At 39.1% G+C, this 24,632-nt stretch overlaps 1 protein-coding gene across 1 annotated transcript in view; it reads right to left on the bottom strand.

The window, feature by feature from the left end:
- atrnl1a (attractin-like 1a) overlaps positions 1–24,632 on the bottom strand; it is a 383,555-nt gene that overhangs the window by 253,238 nt on the left and 105,685 nt on the right. Inside the window, exon 20 of the mRNA XM_037538727.1 lies at positions 724–817. Within this exon, the coding sequence (XP_037394624.1) occupies positions 724–817 (94 nt within the window). The remainder of the gene's footprint in view (positions 1–723; positions 818–24,632) is intronic.

Raw genomic sequence — 24,632 nt, forward strand, 5'->3', positions numbered from 1 at the left:
ATGTGCGTTTGTTTTGGTATCTGTAGTCCTGCCCCTCGTTTCGTGACTCCGCCCCTGGTTATTTTCACCTGTCCCTCGTTGTCCCTTTGTTACTTAAGCCCTGTGTTTGCACTTTGTCTTTGCTGGTCTTTGTATCGGTCTTTGTTTGATGTGTTGGTCTTTGTTAGAACTCTTTGGTTGTTTGTGTTGCTCGTCATGTCTGCACCCCGTTCTGTACGTATTGGCTTTTTGACCCTGGACCGTTATGACCCTGATTCTGGATTTGCCCTTAATAAAAGTCGCTTACATGCATCCGCTACCTCGCTCCACGTTACATTGCTTAATTTCTTTTGGAAATTTATCATAAAATTTACAAATGTAAAGAGTAACGTATATGCCAAAAATGGAGATACGAGGTTTTCTTCCAACAACAGCAACATACTAAAAATTAGTAAACTGAAGTCAATTCAAGGCAAGTCATATCTGTCAGCAGTGCACTGTTTAAACAAAACTACTGCAGTCTGACCACACAGTACTGACCACAATTACACTGGCCAATATATTATATATATATTTTAAATGCTATTTAAAATTGGCACTGGTCCCTGAAGTTTCAGTTGAGCCCAGTAGAAAGCCAAAAATGCTGCCCTTTATACATCAAAGGGATTTAAACATCAAATCTGAAACTCTGGATGATTGCCAGGTCATAGAAAAAGTGCTGACTGGTAATGCAGACATACTCACAGCTGGCACTGGTCTCCTCTGACCCCTTTAGTGGTGCAATAGCACTTGCCAGACGTTGCATGGCATGAGTTGGCATGACCGTTGCATCTACAAGCTGAGGGGAGAAAGTGAAAAGATAGAGAGAGAATAGCATAGAGCATAAAAAAGAATGGAGGAACAAAGAGAGAGAGAGAGAGAAAGAGAGAGAGAAAGAGAAAATGGATTTTTATTATTAGCTGTTTAATTAAACTTAAACTAAATCAGGCAAGCCATTAAGAAAACATTCTTATTTACAATGATGGCTCTTAGCTTAAAATAATTATTAACAAACAAAAAGCTTGGTAACAATAAGATGAAAGACATAGCAACACAACAACGAAACAAGAAAATATGTAAATATGGTTAATTAGCAGAAATATGTCAAAATATGTGAAAATATGTCAGGTCAAAACAACAATAATCCGTAAACAAGCACAGGAGAGTAGCAGGAGATTATCACGACTGGTTGGACAGGGCCGGGCCTTCATCACTTGGCTGAGTGCTCCTCTTCCTTATTACTGATGCAGCCCTCATTAAAGGCTATCAGACACTAATCTCGGAGTAAAATCACACGCTGAGTGTTACACAGCACTGCAGAGGGCAGGACTGTTGAGAATGCATTACTTTGGAGTCAGAGCCCATTAAGGAGATTAGCATCGGCGAGGTGTGGCAATAGGACAACAAAACACCAGGCCATTCCCTTCATTACAGCTAACTGACAAATGTGGAGCAGTTTAGTTTAGCCTCTCACTGAACTAAAACAGCAGTGGGCAAGAAAAGCTTTATACAAACACAAACACTTGAAAGTCACCACTGTTTGCTGTTACTATTTTAATGTAGTTATATGATTACAGAATGAATTACACAGTTAAATAAGGAATTAGTTATTCAAGAAACTTGATATTTTGCACTGACAGGTTCAAAGCAACTTCCAACTTTTTTCTGTTTGTTTCGATGTCATCAAATGAAAAACCATGTTTTTACATAGAAACCATGTAAAGGATGCTTTTCTTTCCACAAAACAAGACTGTATGTACAAATTTTTGTCAAATTCAACATAAAATATAAACAAAACATCTGCTTTTCCACTGAAAAAAACAAATGTCAGAACAGTTTTTTAGAATGTGTAGAATCTACCATATTTTTCACATGATCACTAGAAATTCCCAGATTTAGTTTGTTTCCAGTAGAGGATGTGTTACCAGAGCCGGTTTATGAGGAGCCTGGTTACTTCCTATTTCCCCCATTATATCAAAAACAGGACTACTAAACAGCAGAGGGCATCCACGAAGGAGTAAATGGAGCTCAATGGCTAAAAACAAAAAGTTAAAATAGTTTCTAACCACTTTCCCAGAAAGTTTCTTTAATTTTAGAATGTAGAAGGATTGTGTATTTCACTAAAAAACTAAGAAAACGTACATATACATTTCCTTTTCACTATAGGAAATGGGTTTTGGGCAGCAGAAGGTGGGCACTACTGCTAGTGAGTGCTGATTGATTGGTGAACTGACGTCATGAACATACATGAGGCGGCGATTTAAACTCCTATAGGTCGATTTTAAAAGCTCTTAAAATATAACAGCAGTGTTTAAAATGTTTTATGCCGTTCTGTGATCAGGAAATGATTGCATTCATTTACATTAAAATGTTTAAGCGTTTATAAACTATGAATTTACTCAAATGCTCCATATCAATTAATTCATTTTGGACTCACTCAGGAGTGCCCTCTAGCGCCTGAAAAAGCTGGAAGACATTGCAGAGTGGTAATTTCTCCTCTCCAAGTTCTCTGGTGTTACCTTATTTTCAGAAAATCAATGCAACACAATACATTCTATAAGACGGAGTTTGCTGTAATAAGATGAGATGTTTCATGGTGAACATCAAACTGAACTGTACTGTTTTATTTTATTATATGAAATAAGGTGTTTCTACGATTTGTGTCATTATTCCATCCATCCATTTTCTAAGCCGCTTCTCCGTCAGGGTCACGGGGGGGGGGTGCTGGAGCCTATCCCAGCAGCCTTCGGGCGGAAGGCAGGATACACCCTGGACAGGTCGCCAGTCCATCGCAGGGCAGACAGACAGACACTCACTCACACCCAGGGGTAATGTAGCATGTCCAATTGGCCTACCTGCATGTCTTTGGACTGTGGGAGGAAACCGGAGAACCCAGAGGAAACCCACGCAGACACGGGGAGAACATGCAAACTCCACACAGAGAGGACCCCGATCACCCGGCCGGGGAATCGAACCCAGGCCCTCCTCACTGTGAGGCGACAGCGCTACCCACCACGCCACCGTGCCGCTGTGTCATTATTCTATCACTTAATTGAATCTATTTACAGTGGTCAAAGAGTATCTGTGCTTTTCACAGTTTAAGCAAACTGCTAATACAGGGAACACGAGTGCTATAGAAATATTGCAGTGCGGAAATGAACTGTTGATATTCCAGGCTGCATATGTTATCTTCCTCTACTGACAATCTTGTTTGTAAACATCTCAATTAGTGGTTCAAAAACTAAATAAGTGGCTAATTGCTGGAGTTGTGCCTTACTCTGCAGCGCCATATGTCGAGTTCACACCATGTCTTTCCACTGGGATTTCTTTACTGTCAGCAGCTTTCACTAGACTTAAGCTCATTTAGCCTTACATGTAGGATATACAGATCATTCTACAGAATTAGTTCAAACTGTCGCCTCACAATAAAAACTATTAAAAAAAAACGATTAATTATTCAGACCTTAGATATTTACAAGGATTATGTTATGATGTGTTTAAACCCAAGGCATTAAAACAGAAAATTTAAAAAAAAAAGTAAATATATACAAAATAATTATTTATAGGGTACTTTCTATTAGGCAGCGTCTGTCCTAACCCCAAATCCTAAATTTACACTTGTTAAACATATATATATTTCTTTTTATACTGTTTTTAAAAGATTTATTTTAAAGTGAACTGTGAAGATTTGTCATGACTTTAATTTTTAAATAAAAAAAACCCTGAAAAATTGCTCTCTCATTTCTTCATGTCACTACTAAAACAGGTTTTAGTCCAGAGGTGGAGACTTATTTTAATCAGACATTTTAGAGCAGGAAATGAGGCTGCATCCCTGCATCCCTCATAGCCACATGGTGAGCAGTTAGATACCATTGTTTTGAAGAAAATGTGACAGTGTTGAACATTAAGAATTGTCACTACTGTAACATATTTTCTGCATTTAAATAAACCTTTTTGTGTTGTAATGAAAAAGTATGAGTTTATGCATGTACAGCTGTTGAAAGCTGTGGCTGCTAGCCATATACTGGCTAGCGTTTTTGATTTCTACTCAAAATGATCTGAAACTGCAACAAAATCATAACAGTCACATAAAAACATCTGGCAAAGTTGCCGTCGTGTTATGACTGTTTTGGTTGTGAAAAAGTAGAATGTTCTTTTTTTAAACAAAAGAAACCTAATTAAGATATGGAGTCATTCACAGCAAAAGGATTTCAGTCTAAAGTCCAAGTCTGTTTTCAAGATAAAACGATCCATAAAAGAGTGGACGATAATTTAAAAAGATGCACAAATGTATCACAATGCTTAATTTTTTTGGAGTTTTGCAAACAAAAAAATCCCAGCGGGATAGATTATTTTTATTTTAAAAAATGTAAAGAGTAGAAAATAAACAATTGGTAAAAAAACAAGAATAAATAAGCAAACTAAGAAAACAGCAAAATACACTGACATTCAATCCAACCTGTTACTATGCAGTCTATTTACGCAGTTACTGTAAGGGCCCAACCAATATGAAAATTTGGTAGCTGATGCTGATTTTAAAGGGCTAAAAATACTGATAATTAATAACAATCACCAATGTCATTTCAGAATTATATTTTAGATTTGAATTTTACGCTCCAGGAGTTTTAATTGAAGCTACACTATGTAAGATTCAGGGATTTGGAGACCTCTCTGGTGGAAATGTATAATTGCACACATTGTGAGGAAGAACATTTTGTAACGTGGGCTTCGTAGCGCTCCCTCACTGGATGAGTCTGATTGTGAACATTTTTACAACCCTAATTCCAATGACGTTGGGACGTTGTGTAAAACATAAATAAAAACAGAATAAGATGATTTGCAAATGCTTTTCAACCTATATTCAATTGAATACACTACATAGACAAGATATTTAATGTTCAAACGGATAAACTTTATTGTTTTTTGCAAATATTCACGCATTTTTGAATTTGATGCCTTCAACTCATTCCAAAGAAGTTGGGACAGGGGCGTGTTTACCACTGTGTTACATCACCTTTCCTTTTAACAACACTCAATAAGCGCTTGGGAACTGAGGACACTAATTGATGAAGCTTTGTAGGTGGAATTGGAATTGGAACTTCATTGGAATTGGGGTTGTATCTAATTATCTACTGTTGTCAGCATATCTTCATCAGTATAATGTGCAGTACATGCAGTATCATTTAATCTAAATATTGTATAAATAATCTAAATATTGTAGCACAGTAGCTGGGGTTACCTGTAATATTTTGTGGTTTTACTTTCTTTTAATTGCTTCTTATTTTTCATGATTTATGTAGTGGACATTGCTAAAAGTTTTTCACCAATACTGGTCAATATTATAGGCCAATCAATATGTCGTGGGGCCCTAGTTACTATGGTTGTTTTTGCAGGCACTTTAAAATTGCTCTAAATTATATTTTTATGAAACATGCATTTGATTAGGTGTGCTAAGTACTAACAACACCCATATGTTCTGTAATGGAATTTATCGTGATATCATCAATATTTATAATAATAATAATAATAATAATAATAATAATATATTGTCCACCTTTGGTTGACAATGCAGTTTAGCTAAAAGCACATCACTATTTTCACCCCCAGAGCTAAAAACATTGCTCTGGATGTCTAACAGAGCCTCAAGGGCAACCGTGGTGCACAAATTGGATGTCTCAAACTTGAGGCATGCAGTTTGAGGCAGTGTGCTTTTTCTACAGGACGTACCAATTCATGAGGCTGTTCTACTTGCAGTGGAATACAATAAACACAAAGAGAAAGTGAGATACAGATAGAGGAAGAGAGATGGAGTGGCAGAGAGAGAATAAAAGAACACAATGTAGGCTTTTGTGTTAAGAGGCGTTTTATCTTTAGGCCTCTTCACTACAAGACAGATCTTTCTGCTCACGCTCTACGTTCTTTCTCCCAGGCTAAATATAGAGATGTCCATCACACTGAATTTAAAAGCGCAGTCACACCAAATTACAAAACATACAGAATGGTTTCACAAAACCATATGTGCCTTAAACAAGTTGAAATTACTTTTCATCGCAAACGCAAAAGTTCAGCACAACTTGGCAATCTCCAGCCTATTCAGACTGTGGCTCTAATCATCGGTGACACAAACAGCAATTGAAAACAGTATGATCCAGTATGAAAATACAAAGACCATTCAGTGTATATAACAACTGTGGCAAACTCTTCAGGGAAAACTTTGGTTATTCCCAGTTTGGACTCCACAGGACCAACTTTTGGTCACTTATTTATTATTATACTTATTAATTATTATTAAGTTTTTAAGAGGTCATTCAGCTCAGTTTTCAGCCTGACACCTAATTAAGGTCTCACACTTAAGCTATTTTACTCGGTCCTTCATGTCATTGGTCTGCTGCGCAAACTGGAGATGGAATGATCTCACTTTTTCTATTCCAATACTGACATTGAAACCAGTATCTGATATCTTCAGGCCTCTCTGGGTGGGTAAGATGGCCACCTCTCTCCCCCCATCACTTAACATGATGCTAGTCAGCACAGGTATCTGTTAGCTGATGTAACAGATCTGGTGGTTGGCGCTCTCCGACAACAGCATTCAGCTGTCCAACGACGTTGCGTGAGTGGCAGTTTGAAAAGTGTGGTGGCGTTTCATGGATCTCGAAGGAAGTCTGTGGTAGCCCTCACCCTCCTAGCATTGGTGGTATCATGTGACTGGGGGAGTCCTAACTAGTGGGTGGAATTGCATGCAACTAAATTTGGAAGAAAACTGGGGACCCCAGTAGGTGGGGGAAAATAGGCGGCTATATGTAAATGCATTGGTTTTCATTACACTGGTGTTACAACTTTGCTGATGTTAAATTTTACAGATTTCCACTTGCATTATATTTCAGTAGAAAAATAAGTTTTGAGATGGACCGTCATCCTTCTTACTCCAGGAGGACACTCTTGCATAGAACACACAACAAATGAACACCATTGCAGAGTAATGTAAAGCAGGACGCTCCGATGCAGCACATCCAAACAGAGTCACACATCTTCTCAATAGTCTTCTCATACAGTATGTGCTTGAATGCACATGTGCTTGTCTCTACAGGATGTATGTGTGTGTGCGTGTGTGTGTGTGTGTGTGCGTGTGTGTGTGTGGAGGTAAGCAGTGAGGAATGTGTCATTCTGAAGGCACTGCTTCTCACAGATGCTGTGTATATACAAAGATTTATGGGTAAATTATGATGTGTAAAATGCACTCACATAATGGGAAAGGAGCAGCACAGTCAGGAGCTGCTGCTTCAGCACTTACACTCACACAGCTATGGGCAATAGGGACTATACACACACACACACACACACACACACACACACACACAGATATGATTCTTTTTACAAAATATGTCTATTTCTTTAGTCATGGTTTATTAAAATAAAGTGTAATAATTACAACATAATTGGCTAGAGGCCTCAATTTAATTTTAAAGTGTAATATTTTTGTCTCGTACTTTGATTAATAGCATAATTTCTGAAAAATGCATTACTAGGACTCGAAACATGATTACATTTATCATTTTTCTTCATCTAAATTTTGTACCACAATCAATATTTTACAGTATACGTACAAACCCTATTACTAAAAAGTGGGGACAGTGGGTCAAGTGCAAATAAAAATAAAAAGCAGTGATTTGTACACTTTCTTTCTTCAGTCCATATAATTATTAAAACATTCAGAGAAGCCAGAGAACTTGTGTGCATAAAGGACAAAGCCAGAAAACAATAGCAAAAACCTGTGAATTTCAATCCTCAGGCAGCAATGCATCAAAAACCAACAAGCTTCTGTATTCAATGTCACCACATGGGCTCGGGAATATTTCAGAAAACCCTTGTCAGTGAACACACGTCACCGCTGCATCGACAAATCCAAGTTAGGGGCTCTACAGTGTAAAACACAAGCAGTATATAAACAAGATCCAGAAACTCCACCAAAGTCTTTGGGCTAAAGCTCATCAGAGATGGACTCACGCAAAGTAAAAACGTGTCCAATTTTTATGGAGATAATGGACGTTGTTTTCTATGGGCCACAGAGGAAAACAGCCATCTCAACTGTAACTAACATCAAGTTCAAAAGGCAGCGTTTATCATGGTATAGGGATGTCTAAGCAGAGAATTTGCACATCTGTGAAGGCACCATTAACGCTGAGGGTACAAATACATTTTGAAGCAACATATGCTGCCAACATCAAAGCAACATCTTTTTCAGGGACATCCCTGTTTGTTTTGGCAAGACACTGCCAAGATATAGTCTGCACATCTGTGGCTTCGCAGCAAGAAACTGCATGTGCTACATTGTCTTGCCAACTGTCCAGACCTGTCTCCCTTTGAAACGTGGTACATTATGAAGCGCAACATACAGCAACAGAGACCCTGGACTGTTAAGCAGGAGAGGAGCTGGACTGAGTAAGAATGGGACAAAATTCCACTTTTACAATTACAGCTATAAGTATTGTCAGTTCCCAGACAAATGAACATTGATGAGAGGAAAGATGACGAAACACAGTGGTTAATATGCCCCTGTCCTAAATGTTTTTGAAACATTACAGGCATTGAACTTAAAAAAACAAAATAAAACAATAACATGAATTAGTTGAAACATTAAATATCTTGTACACTGAATACAAGTCAAAAGGGATTTGCAAATCATTGCTCTTTTTTTTATTACTGTCTCAACTGTCTTTTTGGAATTAGGTTTATATACAGAAAAGTTCTGTTTGTGCAACAAGCAGGTTCTTTTTTATGGTCCAACAAAACAACTGAAGCAATACTGCCTTCTATTGTTCCTGCAATGTACTGCAATCTGTCAAAATACCTGCATGTATCATTATGGGGCATTATAGAACATAATTACAGAATGATTTTTAGTCAAAGTAAGTGCTTCATTGACAGCAAAAATTCACATTTATATTCATAATTGACATGTCATCTTTGTCGATTAATTGTTGAAGCCCTACGACCACCTTTTTCCACTCTTTTCCTTTATATTATCCACTGTACTCTTAAGTAAAAAGGCACCCAGAAGGGTTATGTGGAGCAAAGCCATGGAAAAAATACTTTCGGTTCCCTAAAGAATCTTTTAATGGAAAGCTCTTTTAATCGATGTTGTAAATGAGATGTGTAAAAAAAATTTAAAGTTAAAGAACATCTATATAATGCAAAGGTTATATATCCAAAGTTTTTTTTACATCCACCCCAAGAACTATTTAAGAACCTTTATTTAAATGTGTAGATGACACACAAGCTCTTGGTTATGAAGCTGTAAACCAGTAATTATTCAGATCTTTAGGTCAAAACACTTTCACATCCAGTTTACCTCCATCCTGTCACGATAATGAAAAATAATTAACATAATTGACCACATTCATTACACAAACACCAACACAGGTTGTCAAACTCGGACCTATCTGAATGGACCTGAATGGCCAGGCTGTACATTCCTGAAACATTATGTACTTTTCGCATTTGTCAATACCTAACTTTCCTTAACGGCTACAGTGGCTTCTAAATTGAGTGCAAAATACTGTCTTCTTTCCATTGTGTGATTAGGCCAAGCCTGTTAGAGAGAAAGAAGAAAGGAAAAGAGAGAGCGCATGGATGGCCCTTGTGCTGACAAAGTGAACAGCCTCTCTCCCAGAGCCTGGCTTTTGATATAAATCTGATTTCTCCTTCGTTGTGCAGGCCCCCGTGGAGACTACAATTTCTCAGCCGACTGAATCGTACGTCTGCACTTAAGAGACACAACACATCAGATACTCGCATACAGAGCCAGATTTCAAGGAAAAAGAAATGCAGGGAAACGAGAGGATATGCATCTACTGAGAAGAGACTCTGTGTGTGTGCACATGCATGCACAGGCGCCATTCAAACTGTTTTCCAGATTTCTTATTTATAGAGCTGAGACTGATCCGATTCAAACTTGGTATTGGGACCAATATTGACATAATTTACTCATCGGACATTGGACCTACAGGACCAATCCACTTACGGATCCGTATTCCAGTCACAGCTTGCACTGAACCATGAACCTGCCGTAACGTAACATAATGCAACATGAAACGTCACCAATCCAGATTCTACTGTACATCTTACCATGAACCCACAACAACGTTATTCTGCAAATAACATTAGCTGTTGGTTTGACTAACATGTTGTTTATTTGGAGATATTTTAATCTGGAAGAGGCAAAAAGCAAAACGGCTACTTGGAATGTGTGTAAAGCCAGCGTGCCGAAGGGTGGAAGTACAGCTGCGTCATACAATACAACCAGTTAATCAAGCACCTGCAGTGGTTTCATGTGAAAGAGTAGGAGTTCATGCTAGTTAACAGGATGACACCGCCAGGCAGCAACTCTTGGTTGCTTTCCAGAAACGTGCTAAACTTCCAGCAGACAACCCAAAAGCCAGAGAGACTACACGGAAGTTGAAGAACTTCATTATACTTGACGACCAGCCACTATCTGTAGTGTAAAATTTCAGATTTCGCCAACGTGTAATCTGCCACCCAGAACATTCCTTTCCGAGACTGCTGTACCTGAACTGAACAATCACGTGTCAGCAGTTACATTTAGATTTATAATTAGATTTAGTTTAGTGAATTAGCGTAGTGAATGGAAGATTAATCACCTTAAATACAATACCAACAATAATGATATTAAAGTTAAAAGCTCTAGTATCGGAATCTGTATCGGTATCAGCAGTTGTGTATTGGAATTGGATCTGAATTGAAAAAAAGTGGATCAGTCCATCACTAGTTATTTAGCCATTAGAAACCACTGTTGTCATCCATAATAACAAAAATGTGGTGAAATGTGATATTATAAAATCATTTGTAAGTTTACTTAATTGTGTAACTTACTATGTAATTCAACTATACACTGAATAATGTATAATATGGCAAAATGAAAGTGAAATTGATAAAATGATAAATCTCAACTTGAAAGGGTTAAATGAAAAATTGTCAAATTCTTTTGACCCATACCCAAATATCATTAGTCAGTGATTAATTTTTGATCAACAAGCTTAAAATCAAGGATGCAACCTGCCAAAATTTCTTTCAAATTCTGAAACCGGATTGGCTGAGCTGTGTACAAAGCTGTGCAAACCCTTAGGAGAGAAGCCCTTAAAATCCCAGGCTTATTACATACTAAGGTTTATTACTACAGGGACTTCAGTGCAAACTGTTCTTCAGTTATAGAAGTGTACAATTAAACTCTGGCCATGTAATGCACCAAGTATGGATTGCAGAATGTAGTACTGACAGGTGAGACCAGGCATAAGCATGGATATAAAGCAAACCTATGAACTCAAGATGACCAAAAACTATAAAGCAGACAAAATGATTGAAATCTACAGTGATGTACAGTGAAAGTTACAGTTACCACTCATTACTAGCCTGAGTTAGAATGACCATAAATGCCAAGACATGGACTCACTTTGGCTCAGTGTACCTCAGTAGCTCTCGAAAGCCATCTCTGTCCACCACATCCTTCTCTTTATGTTGTACACTTGTATGATTTCCTCACATTGCCTTGAATCACACTCTCTCAGAGAACAGAGAAAAGTATTCATAGCACATTTTACATTGGACCACACTGTCTATTTGAAAAAGGCTGCACTGTTTTCAGCTGCAAGCATCATTTTTCAGTGAGGTTGACTACTAGATCTTCTATGCACAAATTCAAAACATTCCACAACTTAAATGATAAACCCACCTATTCAATTAGGAATAGCTCTTTATTGGAATTAGATAAAATAAATAACCATTACTATAGGTTAATCTTTATTAACCAATAGTATTAATCTGACTGTTATTTTTTGTCAGTTAACTGTTAATCAGTTCACTGTAATTGAACCAATTACTTGATATATGAACAAAAAAATATTTTCTCAAAAATTACTTCAAATGCAAAACTTTATAGCATCAATGTGGCATGTGACATATCCACTTCAAATGTTAGACAAACATCTGTTCACAATTCTTTCATGGTGTTCAAGCCATACACTATAAAGTGCAAAACCTAGCATTTCCATCTTCTCTTAAATCCTTTTATACTTCAGTCCAAAGTAAAAAGGGAAAACCGTTCACAGTCTGTTTGAGCCCGGCAGAAAAAGTCTCTTTCTCTGTCTCTCTGATGAGCTGAACCCTGTGTGCCCTGTTCTCCAACAGGTCATGCCCTCCCAGCTCATTAGCAGACTAATTGACACTTTATTCCATCTTTTGCACCCAGCAGTGAATGAGCGAATTTAGAGACTCTGGAGAAAGAGGTGGCAGAGCAGTTATTAATCCAGCACACTCGCTCTCAGAGGGTTTGCAAGAAGAATCTCAGAACTGCGTGTGGAAAACTGTAACCACACAGTAAAATCAGCTGTGTTGAATTTGCTCTCACAGTGTCAAATGAAATCTCACAGGATTTATCTGACCACTTCATCCGCAGTTAATTCGGCATATTAAACCTGAACTTAAAGCAGAATCAGAGACGTGAAGGGGTATTTTGTTTCTACTAAATAAAAGTGTTGATCATGTTTTATACAAGCAAAATAAAACATCTCTGCTACAAATAAAAAAGTAACAGTGATTCTAACACCTAACATCTATGAACAGTTCAGCCATAAATGGCATGAGAACCCATCCAAATCACTGAATTCAGGTATTCCAATCACTTCCATGGCCACAGGTGTATAAAACCAAGCCCCTAGGCCTGCAGACTGCTTCTACAGACATTAGTGAAAGAATGGGTCGCTCTCAGGAGCTCAGTGAATTCCAGCGTGGTGCCGTGATCGGACGCCACCTGTTCAACAAGTCCAGTCGTGAGATTTCCTCACTACTAAATATTCCACATTCAACTGTCAGTGGGATTATAACAAAGTGGAAGCGATTGGGAATGACAGCAAGTCAGCCATGAAGTGGTAGGCTATGTAAAATGACAGAGCGATGTCAGCAGATGCTGAGGGGCATAGTGCGCAGAGGTCGCAGACTTTCTGCAGAGTCAGTTGTTACAGACCTCAAAACTTCATGTGGCCTTCAGATCAGCTCAAGAACAGCATAGAGAGCTTCATGGAATGAGTTTCCATGGCCGAGCAGCTACATCCAAGCCTTACATCACCAAGCGCAATGCAAAGAGTCGAATGCAGTGGTGTAAAGCGCTGCCACTGGACTCTAGAGCAGTGGAGACGTGTTCTCTGGAGTGACAAATCACGCTTCTTCGTCTGGCAATCCGATGAACAAGTCTGGGTTTGACGGTTGCCAGGAGAAAGCTACTTGTCTGACTGCACTGTGCCAAGTGTAAAGTTTGGTGGAGGGGGGATTATGGTGTGGGGTTGTTCTTCAGGAGTTGGGCTCAGCCCCTTAGTTCCAGTGAAAGGAGCTCTTAAAGCTTCAGCACCAAGAGATTTTGGACAATTTCATGCTCCCAACTTTGTGGGAACAGTTTGAGGATGGCCCCTTGCTGTTTCAACATGACTGCGCATCAGTGCACAAAGCAAGGTCCATAAAGCCTGACCTCAACCTGTGCTTCTGGAAGAATGATCAAAAATTCCCATAAACACACTCCTAACCCTTGTGAAAAGCCTTCCCAGAAGAGTTGAAGCTGTTATAGCTGCAAAGTGTGGGCTGACATCATATTAAACCCTATGGATTAAGAATGGGATGTCTCTCAATTTCATATGCGTGTGAACAGGTGTGTGAGGGCCTTCACACAAGGACACATATGTCAGAATGCTCTTCATCGACTACAGCTCAGCATTTAACACAGTCATCCCTCACAAACTCTCCGAAAAGCTCCTGACACTTGAACTGACACCCACCCTCTGTAACTGGGTGCTGAACTTTCTAACAGATAGACCCCAATCAGTCAGAGTCAGCAGCCGCACATCCAGCACAAGAACAGTGTGCACAGGGGTCCCCCAGGGCTGTGTGCTGAGCCCCCTTCTGTTCACACACTTCACTTATAACTGTGTAGCCTCCCAGAACAACACTAGCATCGTCAAGGTTGCTGATTATACTACAGTCGTTGGACTGATCACTGGTGGGGGACGAGACAATATACAGGAAGGAGGTGGCTGAGCTGGTGGCCTGCTGTCATAACAACAATCTTTTCTTGAATGCAGACAAGACCAAGGAAATGACTGTTGATCCAAGGAGGAAGCGGGAGCTGCACACACCCCTGTATGTAGGTGAGACTGAGGTGGGGAGGGTGAAAACCTTCAAATTCCTCGGCATCCACATCAGTGAGGATCTCACCTGGTCTCACAACATACACCTCATCATCAGGAAGCCCCAGCAGCGACTGTACTTTCTGAGAAGACTGAGGAAATTTGGCATGCCAGCCAAAATTCTCAGCACCTTCTACAGGAGTACGATGGAGAGTGTTCTTACCAGCTCCATCACGGTCTGGTATGGAAACTGCACTGCTCAGGACAGAAAGGCTCTGCAGCGTGTGATCAAAACTGCCCAGTCCATCCCAGGAGCAGCCTTCCCCTCATTACAGGACATGTATCATGCCAGGGTCATCAGGAGGGCCCACAACATCATCAGCGACAGGGCTCACCCCCAGCACAGACTCTTCACACTCCTACCTTCAGGCAGACGTTACAGGAGTGTGAAGTCCAGGACTACAAGACTGACCAACAGTTTCTATTCACAGGCCAGCAGGCTGGTGAATACCTCACTTACTACCTCTTCCCCATCCCAGTCTGAACTGGTATAACCTTGCACTCAACAACTGCACCTTACCTACACTGAACTGCTGCTGTTAGAACAATGCTGTTTACATCTGTTACCTGCACAGAACACTACTGTTAACTGTTTACATCTGTTACTTGATGCACTTTATGACAAGCTGCTCTACATATTTGCACATTTGCACATGTAACTTGAATTTTATTTCAACTTGGCAGATACTGTACATTTTTACTTTTACTTTTTATTACTGTTTTTAGAGTTATTCGTCCATCCATCCATCCATTTTCTAAGCCACTTCTCCGTCAGGGTCACAGGGGAGTTATTTGTATATTTTCTTTTTTTTTCTCTTAAGATTATATTTGGTGAATGGAGGAACAGCAAAGTAAGAATTTCATTGTACAGTGTAACTGCCTGTTCTGCTGTGCATATGACAATAAAGCTCTTGAATCTTGAATGTTGAATCTTGATGCCAGCTGAGTAAATACTTTTGTCAATATAGTGTAAATGTATAACAATGTATGCATAAAGATAAAGCCTGGTTCATTGTAGAACTGATTTAGGACAGATTTTCTCCCAGATTTATTTAAAGCGGACCGTAAAATGTGTAGTTTCTACTGTTCCATTTATTTCGAGGATTTATAAAATGTATACTTCCGGTCCTAAAATCTGATTGGCTGAGCCGCATCTGTAGCCGTTGTATAATACATGATATAAGTACACCTCTATGACCATCTCACCACAACTGAATTCTGGATTACTGCACCAAATCACGAAAACCATTGTGCTGTTAACGGAATCTTTGCTGCTCGCATGGACCACAGAGTGTACTGATGAAGTAGGAGCCAGTTTTTGTTTAAACTGAGGGACTGGCAACTTATTTTCTTAGCTATAACTGGGCTGGTCAGCTAGCTAACAGGCTAAAAGATAGCAAACAACTCCATCATTAATATCACAGGCTTGAATTAAAGTACTTATGATATGATTAACTGTAAAACGGCATTGCAAAAGTCACTTTCATACAGAATGCCACCTGAATGGCTTACATGCTTTAAATGTCTGTGTTTCAGTAAGAAGTAGCATCAAACCCAGCTCCATACTACTTAAGTAGTGTGCTATGTAAGTTTTAATGGCCAAATAGCCCATATTTGTCAAATATGCCATGGCTGAATCTCAAATTACTATTTTTTAGCTGTATTCTGAACTGTTGGGGTGCAGGAGCCAGTATTTAAGTTTCTATGTAGTGCACTATGTAGTGACCAGGCAGTTATTTGAAATTCAGCCCCAGCAGAAGAAGAGGGGCGCTGATAGATTGGTGCTGTATAAAACTCACCAAAAAGTACTTACTAAAAGTTTTTTTTTGTATTAAACAGCGCTGTGTTATGATATGTTCATTATTGTATGACACTAAAATTGAATAAGTTCATGAAATGACTGCAATATACAGAGAGAGGAGACAGAATGTTCTTCTCCTAATACAGCTAAAAGAACTACATTTCCTGCCAGAATTCTTGTTAATGCTGATTAAGATAATCATATTTTTTCCTGAAATTGCTTTCCACCATTTTATAAAAGCAATACATCACTTGAGACTGTGTGTTACTGTGATTTTATAAAGGGTAAGGGGGGTCTCTACTTTGTGTTGGGCCTAAGAGCACCATTCCCCATGAGAAAATTGCAGTAATGCATGGCTTCTCATGACTCATTGTTTTATTACACATCAACAAAATGTGCAGAAATCGCATCTAAAATCACATAAAAAAACAAACACAAGAAGAAACCTCTGTAACTGAAAGTGAAAAACAAAGATGTTTTCCCAATAAAACAATTACCAAAGTCCTCTGCATATCTCCTCTCTCTCTTCACATAAATCCCCTCAAAATATCTCCTCTCGGTTGTCCCGCTAAAGAAGAACATTTTATCTAGTTTGCATATATTTCAAAAGCTGAAAAATCATTCTGTAAAAATTCTTTTTGCCTAAAACCAAATAAAAAGCAATGTTTTAAATATAATGATCACACCAAAACAAAGCATAGCAAGTGGGTAAATTTATGTTTGGACACACACTGTTTGAGGTCTGCAGCCCGGTGGGCCTGAATAAACATCGGGTAAAAACATTTTTTTCATGTAAAACATTCTGTTTAAGTTGGGCGTGTTTTCAAATGAGTGATTTTTTATGTAAATTGAAAAAACTAATACAGACTTTTAAGGTAAGTAACCAATCATTATTTGTTAATAATATAGGTTTGAATTCTTTGATTTCAGGTGAATCTTGAGAAATATCTGTCTGATGTTGCTATGGGAATATGAACAGATGACTAAATACATGTTCTATTGCAAGCTGTTTAATATATAAAATATCCATGCTGCATTTACCCCAAGTTAGTTTGTTCTGTACTCTGTAAAATCTACAGGGTCCAATTAAACAAGCAGAAGAGACACATTTTTTTTTGGCCTGCAAAGTGTAGAGAAATGATAATCTTCTTTTACATTTTCCTTTTTTTTGTATTAGTCCCTCATAGGCCACTGAAATAAAAAAAATGTGAATGGATTTTAACATTTTAAATTTATGATCAATACCACTTCTATGTTTGTAAGTAGTACAAGTTTGTAATTTAAACTGATGAAAATATATTGCTGTGTGTACTGCCTTGTCTGGCAGTTTTTGGATATATATGTTCTAATATTGTGCACAGTAGAGTTACATGAATAATCATTTTGGGCCTTATTAGCCAATTAGCCTCTCCACCCTATTAATTAGTACCTTATCTAAAAGGCTAGCCGGGATCAGGTTTGAGGCAAAAAGATTATATGAAATGAATACCTTGGCAGAAAGCTGAAATCTTTATCTGTGCTTGAAATTAAGGTACTGTAATTATAAAAGGTTTAAAACACACAGATACAGTGTTTGGGAATAGCATAAATTCAATACAAAGAAAACCCTATACAGGCTACTACCTGAAAGAACACTCATTTTGTCTGTAGAAGGAACTTTAGCCTCTTGTTTCTATCAACTGGAGGTTACACCACACACAATGTACAAACGAACAACCCATTGAGGATGTTCCATAAGGGTACTTATAGAGCCTTTCCAATGAGCATGACCTTCACACACACTCCAATCACCCTAAACCCAATAGAAGCATGTTGAACACAAACCAGAACTGGCAAAACATGATTAGATGCCAGAGTTGCTTTGCGGGGTGTGAGGTAGTGTGGGCCAGACAGCCACTGGAGTCAGAGAGTGTGTGTGTGTGCATGTGAGAGAGAAAGAGAATCACTTTACTGCAGATGAACAGTGTAAAGCAGACAGGTGCAGGCTGCGCCCTTGGTGTCTGTCATCTAAACGCCATGTTAAAGAGATTATGAATGCGCAACAGAGAGAGAGGAGAGCCATCCACAGTTCAGGCTACTGTGAGCACATCTACAGCATCCCTGCCATGCAAGTCATTAATGACGTAGAGAAGGAAGTGGTGATCAAAAGATTTAAAAAAGAGTCCATTTTCTTTTTTGTGGCATAATAACCAATTAGTTATTTAATCTATATTAACAGTATCGTACCTAAACTCTCACTGGTGAATCTTTGTTTTGTCTCCATTAACTCATTCAATTTTGTGCCCCAGAGTAGTTGGTGAGCACGCATGTCCACAATGATCATAGTAAAATGGATCAGCATGTGGAACTGAAGCTTTCTGGGTGCTTCTGTGTTTCCTATCACTGTATAAAGACGCCACATTCTGCCTTTATTGTTGGATGCATTAAGAGTTGCAGTGCAACCATGTGTACACATTCAGAAAGAAATTCATATCTCTGTGGAAATGCTGGGGTGGCACGGTGGCGAGGTGGGTAGCACTGTCGCATCACAGCAAGGTGGGCCTGGCTCGAGTCCCCGGCTGGGCGACCAGGGTCCTTTCTGTGTGGAGTTTGCACGGTGTCTGCGTGGGTTTCCTCCCACAGTCCAAAGACATGCAGTCAGGCCAACTGGACATGCTAAATTGCCCCTAGGTGTGAATGTGTATATTTGTCTGTCTGCCCTGCGATGGACTGGCGACCTATCCAGGGTGTATCCTGCCTTTCACCCGATGACAGCTGGGATAGGCTCCAGCACCCACCACGACCCAGAAGGAGAAACGGCTTAGAAGGTGTGTTTGTGTATGGAAATTCTCATTATTGCCTTGTTTCCTCAGAGTAATGGCTGATTTATTTTTTTGAATGCATCATTCAGAACAAAGTAATTCAGAATGGTTTGATATAAAATGGTTAATTGTAGAAATTTCTTTACAATGGTGTTAATAGGAACCAGGAGTCTTTATGTAGAGTTTTATGTAGATGACGGTAAAATACAGGTAAATATGAAAAATAAGTTTTCTTTGGGGACTATCTAATGCCTTGTAAAGCCCTGCATGTGCCTCTTTACCATAAATGGATTTTAAAGAATGTGTTTTAGGCCAAAAGCTTCTCAAAACTATCATAAAACAGTGTTTCAGACATCGGGCAGTGTATTAACAATCATTTAATGTAATAATTTTCTGTGAGGGAGCTTTTAGTGGCTTTTAACTCTTCAGACCTCTGGTTACTCTCATCACCACTATGAATGACATCTATCGACTATGCACGCACTTTGAAAAACTAAGGTGAATTCCTCTTGAATGAGTGTTGAGATGGAGGCAATTTAAGGAGGTTTGAAAAAGTTTGAGGGATATATTTATGGGAAAAAATGGTGACTTCTGACCTCCAGTGTTTGTTGGCATTGTAAGCCTCATAACTCCAGTACGAAACCAAAGAAATCAAATTTGGACACCAAACATTTTGGCTAATCGGTTACACTGATTACACAGTTACATAAATTGTGTAGATGTGCTGTTATGCTGAACCTTTCTTTTCACTGGACAATTTCACTTCACCAAAATGAGAACATCATGTGGGTTAAGTCAATTTTTCGTATGAATGAGTTTAGTGGAGAAATACAAACTTTATACTTCCTTCAGTGCTCCCATCAGGAAGTCTCTGTTCTTGGAAATGAAAGAATTCAAATTAAAAAACCATCAAAATAAGTGTTGTCTGGGGATGTATATCACAGAACTAACTGCCAGTGCAGTATTACCAAAGCAGTATGACTACTGTCAGTATTAAAAAATGTTCTGTTTCAAATATAGAAAACAAATTTGACTCCAATGAAAGGCTTTTGGTGTCACCTCACTCTCGCTCTCCCAGACTCACAAGTCCATCCTTATTTATTATGGCAAATCTGAACAAGCAGGTATGTGTTTTGTACCTGGAGCACTGGATGACTTATTCAGGTCAGATGGTAAGAGAGAGGTATTTTGTATGTGTGTGTGTGTGTGTGTGTGTGTGTGTGTGTGTATGTGGGTGATGACCAGTCAGACTCTAGGAATAGCACTGCTGTAGGGCCAATATGACTGAAATACCAGCGCTAGGGCTGCTGGGAAGACTACAGCTGCAGTCCTCATGCAGCAGGTACAGCAATACACACACAGGCACACACACATGCATGCACACACACCAGAAGTACAACAGTTCACACAAAATTCAACATGAAAAGAACATCACACATGTACACACATCCTTCCCGCAGGCACAGGCACCCAGAGCAGAGGCCATATGAGGCTGTTTCTACTCCGCAGTAGCCTTTCTGAACTCATGTCTAATGTGGCCTGACAAATATGAACATTTTATGGCTGCTATTGATACAAAATCTCCAAGCAAATGGTTTTAGTTAAACTGATATTCTATATCATGTCATGGCAGATGTTATATGCTGTCATGAGTTGTCATGGCAGAGGCTGTTCACTAATATAACAGAGTCATGTTACCATTACAGTTAATTGCCTTGACAGATGGCATAATGTTTGGTGTCATTATAGATTGTCACATTCTAACTTTTGCTGTGAACTCAAGTTAGTTACCTCGACATCTAACATTATGACATCTGTCACCAGTAAAGGTAACATAACACTGTTATTGTTATTAGACATAATTTTATGTCAGATTATGATATCTGCCATGACATGTTTTATGTCATTTTTATGTAGCAGGGTTCAAAGTGTTACATAACAATTCTTAAAGTCAATCAGCAGAAATGACCAAAATCATAAATAATATAAACAATGGAGTGATGAGGGTGGAGCTTCCTAGAAACAGTTTTGTTGGTTTCTGTTATCCAGCGGTCGGCAACCCAAATGTTAAGCCGTTTTATTCTTTCAACAAAGATCAAACCATCTTGGGAGTCATGACATTTTATGTCAATTTTACCATGTTGGCAACAAATATGTCTGAGCATGTGCTAATGTACTAGTACAGGCTAAAAATATAAACGAAAACTCAGACTTACTTTGCTTTGTTTTAAGCTTTGGCTCAACTATAGTCACTTTTCTCACATCTCCAGGCAGTAAACTTCCATGAAAGTAAAATATTTTCAAAATGTCTCTCATCGTTGGACTTTCCACAAGGCTGAAGCCACTTCTCATTAATCAGTTCTTGTTCAATATAACTGCTGCACCATTTAAGGTGGAACGGGAAAATGTAAAAGCTGGTGAACGAGAAGCTGACTTCATCTCCGGGACTTTGCAGGGCTGGAGTTTCTCACTGGAGATTAAACATATCAGGAAACCAGCTGGAGTGATTATAAACACAAAGAAGTCCATTCATCCCCAAATAATCCATGTTTGTCTTAAATCTTTCACTTTGCCATTTTAGTAGCTACTATTTAGACAAGACTGTTGTCTGCATCTGCTATGGTGGCAGTCTGTACACCAACCTTCAGGGTTAAATGTCAGTGAATTAGCAGATATAGGCTACATTAATTCCAGCATTTAAGACCATTTATTGTTAAAACTGTGTCAGCTGAGCTTTATTTTATTGCTGACCCATTATCCCTTTACGGCTGACACAAAAATGTGGCTAAAAGCAGTGAGAGCTCAGCAGTTAGCTCATTGTTCCTTACTGAGGAACTTAGTTGCACCACTTAATATTTGTTTAGCAGTCATGGTGCAGATTGAGTGATGTGACTTGCAGTGAAGAAGCTAGTCATGCAAGACTAACCAAACGTGTTCCACAACATTTGCAACGCACACGTTCTGAATGTTACACCCTAGCTAGCTAAGATTTGAGTTATTAAATATTCAAGCATTTAAATATTGGTAAAGTCAGTCTGTGCATCGGGAAGTCCACGAAATCCCATGGCTTTTCCAGCACTTATCCAGATCTGGAAACTAAAATTACTATATTCAATTTCCAGGATTTTCAAGACAAACCCTGTTTCACCCTGTCCATCATTGGTCAGGACCTCCAAAGTACCACAGAGCAAGTATTATTAGGGTGGTAGGTCAATCTCAGCACTGCTTTGACACTATCATGGTAGTGAAGAGCTGATGGTTCACACACAGCAGTGCTGCAGCTCAGTGTCCACCAACCAAAAACATCCAGACAACAGTGTCCTGTGGCCAGAAACTGATGACCGATGACGGAATAGAGGATAACTAACACAAACTGTGCAGCAACAGATGAGCTATCATCACTACCTTTACATCTACAAGGTGGACCAACAAAGAAGAGTGGACAGTAAGTGTACAGTGTTTAAAACTGTGTCCGCTCCACTCATGCCAGCAGCCCTCACTAACATGTCACTACCTTGTCAATAACAATGGCTCACTACACAAATAATATGTGCTCAGCGGTGGTCCTGTAGTGGGCTGCTAATTGAACAGCTGGGTAAAAGGGGGCAACAAAGTATGCAGAGAAACAGATGGACTACAGTCTGTAATTGTATAACTACACAGTGCACCTCTATTGTAAGTGGAGCTGATCAAATGGACAATGAGTGTAGATACAAGGTATATACAACCAAATAAAGTGGGCAGTGAGTGGACGTACCCTCACCTGCACCCCTCTGACACACTCTAGACAGTAGCAACAGACACACAAACACCAATCTAACAGCCACTCTTCATGGCAGCATAATAGAATTTGCAAGGATAACACAGCATGCTACATCCAGAGCGATAAACATTTTAATTACACTCTGCAGAACAGCCTTCACAACAGGGTGACTAGAGGAGATGTGGAAGGCACAAAAATAGTCTTGAGAGGAGAAGAGAGAAGAGAAGTAGAGATTTGTAACTCATTCTTTTAGTACTGTCACAGCTTTTCCATCTCCCGATCCCTCCCATATATGTTTCAGACCCTCAGGCTTTCTTGCTAACCCCCCATTTCAGATCCTAAATCTACACTAAGTGCATCTATATCGTACCTGTACCAGAAACAACTTCTATATACATGTACTTTGTAGGCTTACTCTTACTGACTATAGCCAATCTGTTGATGCTGAATTCATCATCCCCTCTCTAGCCCCCTCTACAGCAGACCAATCTCAGCACAGCAGTGACATGGAAGCACTGAAAACATCAATTCGTATGAGAATAATAAGAATAACATCCTGGGCTTCACCAAATATTGAAGCTGAAGTCTGCTTCTCATTTGAATTTTCCCATTCCACCATAAATGGTGCTGCAGTTCCATTCTGGCACCTCAGGAACCATTTAAGATGGAATGGAAAAATCGAGAACAAGAAACTGGAGAATAAGAAGCAACTTCAGCATCGTAAAAGCTTGAACCATGAGAGACACTTTACATTAAACAACTCCACGTTTGAGGAAACGTTTCCTGCTGGAGATGCACGAAAAGCAGCTATAGCTGAGCTAAAGCTTAAAGCAGAGCAAACTAAGTCTGCTTTTTTTGTTTATACTTTTAGCCTGTGCTAGTACATTAGCACATACCGAGACATATTCAAAGCCAAGATGTTAAAATGGATATAAAATTTTGTGGCTCTCGACATGGTTTGATTTTTATTGAAAGGACAAAATGGCTCTTCTTAACATTTGGGTTGCGACCCCTGGTCTAAAGGAACCTTGACTCCCTGTCATGCCTGTCATAGTTTGTATGCTACAGCATCGTGAGGCTTTTATAAATTCCCCTTAAATTACTTATCTTTAAAAAACAAGGAAGATAATCTTCAAAATGCTACCTCAACTTACAGTAAGTATACTGTACCCCATTTACTCTGCCCTCATACATTCTGTCTGTCTGTTCACCCTAAAAGAAATGTCAGTGGACCAGAGTAGCACAAAACTGCCAGCTTGAGTCTTACTCAAAGCTCAAGAATTGACAGGTGGACCCACTGTGTAGCTGTTAGGCAGTTCAGCTTTGAGCATTTGCTAAAAAAATGTATCACAAGGGAAAGAGAGATCTGTGTATCTGCATCTGTGTATTTGTGTTTGTTTTTGTACATTTTAAGACAAAAATGTCCTGACCCTGTAAAGAAATAACTTATCAGCACTCAAAAGCAGCCCTGCTGACTTCAAGTGCTTTTTAACAAAAAACTTTACCAGTTTTTTTTGTTTGTTTGGTTTTTTTTTAAATGAAGGACCAAATCTGGCAATTGAGGTCATGGTTAACGATGATGGGTCAGGACAAAAATTGCATTGACAAAATAATTCAACTGTTTAAGAGCAACGTTCCTCATGGCCGTGTGCAAGCATTTTAGATATTTCGCCCCCTATAGTGCAAAAAAAGATTCAGGGAATCAGGAAAAATCTTAAGTGAATGCCCATGACCTTCAGTCCCTCAAACGACACTGCATTCACAACTAGGATGTTTCTGTGATGGAAATCACTACATAAGCTCTGGACTTCTTTGACAAACCTCTGTCAATAAACACCGTTTCCACAAATGCCAGCTGCACTTTAAAACTGTACTATGCACACTGGAAGTGATAGCGCAACAGCATCAACAACATCCAGAAACCCTGCTGACTTCCCCGGACTCAAGCTCATCTGAAAAAGATTGATGCACATTCTTTTCATCAGAGAGTGCAGGTGCCAGAC

This window comes from Pygocentrus nattereri, chromosome 5 (assembly GCF_015220715.1).
Source record: "Pygocentrus nattereri isolate fPygNat1 chromosome 5, fPygNat1.pri, whole genome shotgun sequence".
In the NCBI taxonomy this organism is placed as follows: Eukaryota; Metazoa; Chordata; class Actinopteri; order Characiformes; family Serrasalmidae; genus Pygocentrus; species Pygocentrus nattereri.